Consider the following 10,000-nt stretch of genomic DNA (forward strand, 5'->3'; position numbering starts at 1 on the left):
ATATAACTGCATACCTCATAAACAAATGCTTTTATAATATAGTTCACAATTGTCTTTTTTCCCCTCTTTCTTATGTGCTGCAACGAGTAAAAACACGGAAGTACGCAAAAAAAGAAAAAGAAAAAAGAAAAGAAGTGCTTTATTAAAAGGACGTAATATAACAAACCGATTGGAAGCGTACGGAATGAAGGAGCTGACTGATCGTGATCTTTAATCTCTGTAATGAAGCTCTAAAAATTAATAAGGCTTCAAGTGTGGAACTGTTTCAATCTCTTATAAATCTAACCCTCGTATTAAACGTCTGTATTTCACACCGGTTATAATATTCAGCGTCCAGAAGTATAGAAGTATGAGTATCTAGTTTTTTCTTTTCATTTATTTTACTTGTTTGGTTTTGTTCGATTGATGCTTTTTTGGATCTTTGTGATAATTTCCACAGCTTTAGTGTTGGATCAGAAATCCTCTGTATATTTACAATCATTAAACAAAATCACCTGAAAACAGTTTCAGGAGAAAAGCAGCTTCGCCAGATGGAGCTTTTTGAGCGATGATTAATAACAAGACAATAACCTACACACACACACGCAGTTAATTTCTCCATTTTATGCTACTTCACATGCAGGCACTCGGCCAAACCGAGTGTGAATGGACTTGGAAAGAGAAAGTGGTCTCTCTGTTGTGGATTTCCTCCATCTGGATATTACAGCGAGTCTAAATGACGCTTTATATCATGTATCACTTTTATTACGTGCCGTTAATAATGAGGAAAAACAGAGCCGATTAGCACTGAGAGATCGTCACAGGATCCCATTCGGGGTTCGTTGTGACAGAGAGGCAGATGGAGGCTTTGCTAAAACACCTCGTTAAGAGAAACGCGTCTGATCCGTGAGGGTTTGATGAGATCCGATGTTGTCGGTGTTGTCATAAAAACACACACCTCGCTGCATGCAGGTGGGTTTCTGACGAGCTGCTCTTCGGCGAAGTCGGCAGGTCGGTTTTGCTTCCCTGACTACGGAGTTTAAAACACAGAGGCACTTCGCAGAATCGGCCAATTATACTTTAAAACACAGCGTGTCAGGTTAAACACGAGAGAAGAGGTCTGGAGAACACGCACCGACTGAGAACGGAGAGGAAGAACTCGCAAAGTTCCACAAACAGACGTGTCACTCTGTAGAGCTCAGCATCAGACTGCATCAGAGTGTATTGCTGTATCAGACTGCATCAGACTGTATTGCTGTATCAAACTGCATCAGACTGTATCAGACTACATCACTGCATCAGACTGTATCAGACTGCATCAGACTGTATCAGACTGCATCAGACTGTATCACTGTATCAGACTGTATCATACTGTAACACTGCATCAGACTGTGTAAGACTGCATCAGACTATCAGACTGTATCAGACTGTATCACACTGTAACACTGCATCAGACTGTATCAGACTGTATCATACTGTAACACTACATTGGACTGTATCATACACTGTACCCGACTCTATCACTTGAATGTTGCTTTGATTATTAAATACTACTATTGACCTGTTAATCACTGAGCAAACTTTTGGTCTTTTATGATCCGTCATGCCTACTTCCATCAAAAGGTGCAGGCTATTTGTTGGTACCTGGAATAGTGAAGGCTACAGCAGGGGGAAGAGCTTTCTCTTGCAAAACCCCACAGTTATGGAACAGCCTTCCCATTATTGTTCGGGACTCAGACACGGTCTCAGTGTTTAAGTCCAGGCTGAAAACATACTTGTTTACTCAAGCCTTTTGTGAATATTTATTTTCATAGGTAAATGAGCAGATCTAGAGGCTCACAGATATAGAGTGTTGAGGTGAACTGGGATGTTTAGATGCTGTCTCCTCCCCACTTCCACACGTTTACCCAGGTTTGTTGATGATGGAGTGGCTGCACGCCTTATATCACAGGGAGTCCCTGATTGCTGTCACGCAAAGTACATTGTCCTTAACCAGTACGGGGCAATAAGCATACCTAATACTCTCTCCCTCTCTTTCCCTCTCTCTCCCTCTGTCAAGCTACATATGCCACTTCTGATATATCAATAATCCTGATCTATTCTGCTCCCCGGACCTGCCCAATCCGTCCTGATGCCCTACTTCTGGTTGGAGTTCTCATCACCTGAAAACCACTCGTTGCTGAGGATGGCCCCACATGGACAACCTAAAGATCAGTACTGAGGAAGGTACCACTTAGAAACCATAAACATGGCTTACGACTGCAATTCCTTCGAACAGTTGGGTACTCAAGTCTCCATCACTGAACTTTCGAAAACTTCGACAAAACAGACTTCAGGTTAAAACTATGATGAATTCAGAAATAACTCTGACGCTCATATTCACGAGTTGCTCATAAGCTCATGAGGTACTGGCTACAAAATTGCACGTTTTGACTCTACAGTATACGGTTATAGATGGAAATAATTTACAGTCGCACGATTCGGTGTCATCCAGATGAGGACGGGTTCCCTTTTGAGCCTGGTTCTCTCAAAGTTTCTTCCTCATGTCGTCTCAGGGAGTTTTTCCTCACCACTGTCGCCTCTGGCTGCTCATTAGGTATACATTTATACATTTAACATCTATATCCTGAATTGATATATTCCTGTAAAGTTGCTTTGTGACATTAAAATCGAATTGAATTGAAATCAGACTATATCAATGTATCAGACTGTATAAGACTGTATTATGCTGTGTAACTGAATCAGAATCAGACAGTGATCAGATGCTGAGCTCTCTGCCCCCAATAACAGATTTAAATTAATGCTGAATGTAGAAAAACAAATAAACATTGGCGAGTTGTTCTCGCAGACTTTGGAGTTATTAAGATGGACTGAATGAGTGTGTGTGTGTGTGTGTGTGCTGAGTAAATTGAGCAGCAATCTGCTGAATTATTATACCACGGTTGTGAGGCTTATTGGGAGCAGCGGCTGGACCTCACCTCTACGAAGCTGATGGGTAAAACTCACTGTTTGGTCCCACTAGTAATCAATTCAGCGGTGACGTGGTAGAGAGAAGATTTATGGCCTTTCAGTGCTCAGACTCATCTGTGAATTTTTAGAACAAAGACAGAGTGTTTATCGTCCAGCGCTCAGCCTCGTCCGTGAGTTATTAGAACGGGGAGTGTTTAACGTCCAGCACAAAGTAATACTGCATGAGGAACCATTCGTTTTTATTTCAATCTGTCACTGGGAATAACATTTTTTACAAAGAGAAATATATTACACTACAAGACCGCTCTCTCTCTCTCTCTCTCTCTCTCTCTCTCTCTCTCTCTCTCTATCTGTCTCGCTCTCACTCTCTCCGACATTTTTAATAGATGAGGAAATCAATATGTCAACATGGTGGAGGGCCTGTTCTCTAATTCCCTCTTTGGGTGCCAAGAAGAAGATGAATGGATTCTCAAAGTCTCTCTCTCTCTCACTGAGAGGGAAATAATTATGAGCCTGAGAAGTGTGTGTGGGTGTGTGGGTGCTGCTAATCAGGAAAACGCTGGAACTCTTTCCAACTAATATATCCTTATTAACAGCCTGTTCACCCTTCCTTACCCCCACCATTTCCCCTCACTTATCCCTGCTGTTTCCCCTCACTTGTCCCTACCGTTTCCCCTCACTTGTCCCTGCCGTTTCCCCTCACTTATCCCTGCCGTTTCCCCTCACTTATCCCTGCCGTTTCCCCTCACTTATCCCTGCCGTTTCCCCTCACTTATCCATGCAGTTTCCCCTCACTTATCCATGCAGTTTCCCCTCACTTATCCCTGCAGTTTCCCCTCACTTATCCTTGCAGTTTCCCCTCACTTATCCCTAACGTTTACCCTCACTTATCCCTGCAGTTTCCCCTCACTTATCCCTAACGTTTACCCTCACTTATCCTTGCAGTTTCCCCTCACTTATCCTTGCTGTTTCCCCTCACTTACCCCTGCCGTTTCCCCTCACTTATCCCTGCAGTTTCCCCTCACTTATCCCTGCAGTTTCCCCTCACTTATCCCTGCAGTTTCCCTTCACTTATCCCTGCAGTTTCCCCTCACTTATCCCTGCAGTTTCCCTTCACTTATCCCTGCCGTTTCCCCTCACTTATCCCTGCCGTTTCCCCTCACTTATCCATGCAGTTTCCCCTCACTTGTCCCTGCCGTTTCCCCTCACTTGTCCCTGCCGTTTCCCCTCACTTACCCCTACCGTTTCCCCTCACTTAATCCCAATGATCACACTACCTTATCCTCAGTGTTCACACACAGTTATCTCCACTGATTTCCACTTATCCCCACTCTTCACCCTCATCTACAGTTACAATCCGGGAACCAAGATGGCGTCAGTGTGTTCGTTGGCAGGACGTCGTTCTGTGCATCTTTAATTACATATGATCGTCAATTTCTTCTTAACATTCGTGCACGCGGATCTTCTAATCCTCCTTTCCTAGCTCGGCTTCCATCGGCTATTTATTTCCAGTGAGTTCCATGAGTTCCAGGCTGTTATTTGCACAGAAGGAGACAGGCGAGAAGACGCCTTGGTGCACCTTGGTGCGATTAAGGAGAGCTCTTCGCAATCATGCTGAGCCATTGGAATTTATCTCTCTTGCCTTCGTCTCTAAGGATGGATTATTCTTCTATTTTAATACATCTGAGTCAAGACCTCCGTGCCTCGTACCCATCTGGCCACTGCATCTGGCTATGTCATGCAGATTTGTACCCGATGGAGTTTTTCTCAGATCAAGCTCCCAGGCTGTAAACTTTGTGTAAACTTGGGCAACCTCAGAGTTTTAGATCGTGGTCCTTCACAGAGGATGAGCTGTGGCGCGGCAGCATCACCGACTCGATCTATGGAACTAACCACTGTAAAGATGGCCTTGTTGAACATAAGATCAATTTCAAATAAGACTTTACTTAATGACTTCTTTTCATCTCGCGATGTGGACTTTATGTATAACTGATACTTGGATAAATCGTGGTGAACTTGGCCCTCTCTCTGAAGCGTCTCCTAATGACTGTAGTTTTGCTAGTTCTCTGAGATCAGCTGGGCGTGGTGGGGGGTGGAGGTAGCTACAATTTTTAAGAACAGTTTTAAGTGTTGTTTATTATCAATGAATAATGTCAGCAGTTCTGAAGCTCAATTGCTTAAGATAAGTACAGAGAATTTCGTTCTGTGCGTGTTGATTTATAAACCACCCCATTGGGGCAGTGGTTGGTTTGAAGGCTTTGGGTTACGGATCAGAAGGTCGGGGGTTCAAGCCCCATAATTGCAATGATCTGGGTTACTGATTGGAAGGTCGGGGGTTCAGGCCCCAGCACTGCCAAGCTGCCACTGTTGGGCTCTTGAGCAAGGCCCTTAACCATCTCTGCTCCAGGGGCGCTGTATCATGGCCGACCCTGCGCTCTGACCCCAACTTCCTAACATGCTAGGGTATGCGAAGAAAAGAATTTCACAGTGCTGTAATATATATCTGATCAATAAAGAATCATGATAATAAGATATTTCTGCAGGAGTCTTTATCTTCTCTGGTACCTTCTTGGGACAAGCTTTTAATTCTTGGTGATTTTAATATACATGTGTGTTGTCCCTCTCATCCTTTGGCTAACGAGTTTCTGTGAATGATTGACTCTTTTACTCTCACTTTCTCTGTCAGAGAGTCTACACATAAACAAGGTCATACTCTTGATTTGGTCCATTCATTAGGTAATATTGAGAATTCTGTTTATCAGATCATAAGCCATTATTGTTTAACACTGTGCTTAATACTTCAATGGTAAATGTCAAGTCCTGTGGTCCTCGAATGCGGCCTGTTAATTCTGCTACATCTAAACAGTTCAAAGATGCTTTGATTAGGGGTGCTTGCAATAGTGTGTCTTCTTTTTTCGAGCTGTCTGTTGAAGAGTCATTTTCGTATTTTAACACTCTGTGTGGAAATGTCTTGGAGTCTGTTGCTCCATTTATAATGAAGAAACCCAAGATACAAACGCAACCTTGGTTTAACAAGGATACCCGTGCCTCTAGACAGGAATGGAGGAAGGCTGAAAGAAAGTGGAAGAAAGATAAGCTCCAGGTATGCTATGAACTCATGAGAGATGACGGTGAGCTACCAGCACTCTATAAAGGCTGCTAGGGAAAAATATTTCTCTAACTTGATAGCAAAGCATGCACATTTTTTTCCCCCTGTAAAATCAATACTATTTGATCTTGTATCCCCAAATCTGATATGAGTTCTTCCGTTATTGACCCACGTTCAGCTAGTTTAACTGAGTCTGAGCCTACTTCTTCCTCTTTTCTTGTGAATGTTTTCCATAAAAATGAAGCTTTCCACATGCTCCTTGGATGTGGTGCCTTCCCATCTCATTATGGAAGTGCTGGGTGTGGTTGAACTTTTTGCTTTAAGGATAATAAATAGTAGCCTATCCCAAGGCACTGCTCCATCAATCCTGACACATGCTCGGTGAATCCACTTCGAAAAAAGGTCAGTTTAGATCCTTTTATTTTGGATGGCTTTCGCCCCATCTCAAAACTACCATTTGTATCCAAAGTATTGGAAAAGGTTGTCTTCCATCAATTGTCTGCATTTCTAAGTAAAAAAAAAACTTATTCGATAAGTCTCAGTCTGTTTTTAGACATCACAGTACAGAGTCAGCTTTCCTGATGGTGTTGAATGATCTTTTGTTAGCTGTGGATTCTGGTCCTTCTGGACCTCAGTGCGGCTTTTGACACCATTGACCATGCTATCTTGTATGAACGGTTGAGTAAGTGTGTAGAAATTCAAGGTACCCCACTGAATTGGTTTAATTTTTATCTTTCTGATAGAACATTCTCGGTGCAGGTCGGGAATTTTTCTTCCTCTACGGTACCATTAACTTGTGGTGTACCTCAGGGATCGTTTTTGGGCCCGCTGTTCTTTTCGTCGTATTTGCTCCCTTTAGGTTCGATTTTTCAGAAGCACAACATTTCTTATCATTTTTATGCGGATGATACCCCAGTTTATCTCCCTTTGAAACATGGGGAAAATTGTGACATGTCCTCTTCGTTGAACGGTTCTGCGGAGGTAAGATGCTGGCTGGCAGACAATTTTCTAACATTGAATGAATCTAAAATTGAAATTGTAGTTTTTGGACCATCAGCTTCTATCCGTCCGTCCATCCATCCATCTTCTATACCGCTTATCCTTTCTTCAGGGTCGTGGGGGAACCTGGAGCCTATCCCAGGGAGCATGGGGCACAAGGCGGGGTACACCCTGGACAGGGTGCCAATCCATCACAGACCATCAGCTTCTAGTATGCAGATAAATAACCGCCTGGGTCCTTTATCTGTGAATTCTCATGCTTATGTATAAAATTTAGGAGTGATTTTTGATAACAGCCTTAAACTCGATAAACAAATCAATTCAGTGGTGAAGAGTGGCTTTTATCATCTCAGATCCATTGTGAAATTGAAAGCGTTTTTATCAGTAAAGGATTTGGAGACAGTAATTCATGCTTTTACTTCCTCTAGGCTGGATTATTGTAACTCACAGTACCTTGGAGTGGCTCAGTCCTCTTTATCCTGCCTTCAATTGGTACAAAATGCTGCTGCCAGGTTCTTACGGGAACTAGAAAGAGGGAATATATTTTGCCTGTTCTGGCTTCACTTCACTGGTTGCCACTCGAATGCTGTGTTAAGTTTAAGGTTTTGTTGTATGTGTATAAGGGGTTAAATTTCCAGGCTCTACGATATATAACAGATCTTCTTCTCTAGCGGAAATGTTCTCCTTAAGGTCTTCAAATAGGTTGATGCTGACCGTGCCAAGGTCCTGTTTAAAGTTAAAAGGTGATCGTGCCTTTCCTGTTCCTGCTCCACATCTGTGTAACGATTTGCCAGTACACATTAGGTTGTCTTCCGATGTTGATAGTTTTAAAACCTCACTGAAAAAAAATCTTGTTTCTCTGGCATTTGGATCAATTGTAATCTTATTAATTTGTGTGTTGTTCTTGTCAGTTTATGTCTTTTATTGTTTAATTTTGTTCGATTGTACAGCACTTTGGTCAGCAGAGGCTGCTTTAAATGTGCTTTAGAAATAAAAGTGCCTTGCCTTGCCATGCCATCTATTCCTTTAGTTCACAGTTATCCCCAATGTTCACCCTCACTTATGCCCAACTGTTCACACTTACTCATCCCCAACGTTCTCCTTTATTTACCCTTACGGTTTACCATTACTTCTCCCTGCTATTCACAAGCACGTATCCCCACTGTTCACGCTCACTTACCCCCACTGTTCACCTATACTTATCCCCACTGTTCACCTTTACTTATCCCCACTGTTCACCTTTACTTACCCCCACTGTTCACGCTCACTTATCCCCACCGTTCACGCTCACTTATCCCCACTGTTCACCTTTACTTATCCCCACTGTTCACCTTTACTTATCCCCACTGTTCACCTTTACTTACCCCCACTGTTCACGCTCACTTATCCCCACTGTTCACGCTCACTTATCCCCACTGTTCACCTTTACTTATCCCCACTGTTCACCTTTACTTACCCCCACTGTTCAGGCTCACTTATCCCCACTGTTCACCTTTACTTACTCCCACTGTTCAGGCTCACTTATCCCCACTGTTCACGCTCACTTATCCCCACTGTTCACCTTTACTTATCCCCACTTTTCCCCCTCACTTATCCCCACTGTTCCCCCTCATTTATCCCCACTGTTCCCCCTCGCTCATTCCCACTGTTCCCCCTCACTTACCCCTGCACTTCACCCTCATTTATCCCAACAGTTCACCCTCAGTTATCATTGTTATTTACCTTACTTAACCCTATTGTTCAACTTCACTTATCCCTGCTGTTCACCTGTATTTATCCTAGTTATTTAACTCCACTTATCTCTACTATTCACCCTCACTTATACTCACTGTTCATCCACACTCATCCCTTGTCTTTCTTGTGCTCACATATCCCCAATGTTCACCTCTACTTATCTCCACTACTCATATACCCACTACTTACCTCCAGTTCCCCTGCTGTTCAACTATCCCTACTGTCCACCCTCAATCATTCCAGCTGTTCACCCACGCTTCTTCCTTCTGTTCACTCTCACTTATCCCCACTGTTCATCCTCACTTATTTCCACTGTTCACCATCACTTAAACCACAGATGTTGCCCCTCACTTATCCGCACTGTTCACTCTCAAATATTCCTACTGTTTATCCGGATTTCTCCCTGCTGTTCACACTCACAGGTATCCCTACTGTTTCCTGTCATTTATCTGCACTGTTCACCGCCACTTATCCCCGTCATTCACCCTCACCTATATCCACTTTCTCTCCGATTTAATACATTACTAATGCAATGCACCAGAAGAACAGGACTTTCTCCATCTTTTTATGACAAAGTGAAACTCTCTGCGTGTGTGTGTGTGTGTGTGTGTCTACCTGATGACAGATCTCATGCACCACCACCATGGTGAGATCCATCTGGTAGGAGAAAGACGAGACTTCAGGATCCAGCAGTATTTTCTGCTCAACAAACACACTCAGGCCCCAGTTCTCCATCGCCGCATACGGGTGTTTCGGCACAGCTAGGAGATCTGCACACACACACACACACAAGGTCAAGACCAGGATTTATGAAGTACAAACCACAAAACCAAAATCAGCAAGAGTGTGTTCATCTGCAGTGTGTATGAGTGAGGAGACGAGGTGCAGTTTGTGTGCTGAGTTCAGTTCAATGGCCACTTCAGAACCTGTGATCTGAGACACAGGTAAATCAGTATTAATAGCCATCTCTGTATGTTTCTTCCCATCCAGCAAAGGTTACATCCATTTATGGTAAAGAGGACACACACACACACACACACACACACACACACACACACTCACACTGAATGATGATGAGTGCAGCACTAATTAATCCTGTAGCACTGACTGTTCCTTCTGTAACCCCGACTGCATCTCACGCAGAGGCCGCACAGTGGAATTATGGGTAAAAATGTCCAAGCTACAGCTGAAGATGAATGGTTTAACATT

General features: G+C 43.3%; 1 protein-coding gene across 1 annotated transcript in view; it reads right to left on the reverse strand.

Annotated features, from left to right (window-relative positions):
* Window positions 1–10,000, reverse strand: part of LOC108279600 (thyrotropin-releasing hormone-degrading ectoenzyme) — a 63,596-nt gene that overhangs the window by 37,629 nt on the left and 15,967 nt on the right. Inside the window, exon 5 of the mRNA XM_053688417.1 lies at window positions 9,407–9,561. Coding sequence (XP_053544392.1) covers window positions 9,407–9,561 — 155 coding nt within the window. The remainder of the gene's footprint in view (window positions 1–9,406; window positions 9,562–10,000) is intronic.

The sequence above is a fragment of the Ictalurus punctatus genome, chromosome 19 (assembly GCF_001660625.3).
Source record: "Ictalurus punctatus breed USDA103 chromosome 19, Coco_2.0, whole genome shotgun sequence".
NCBI classification, from domain to species: Eukaryota; Metazoa; Chordata; class Actinopteri; order Siluriformes; family Ictaluridae; genus Ictalurus; species Ictalurus punctatus.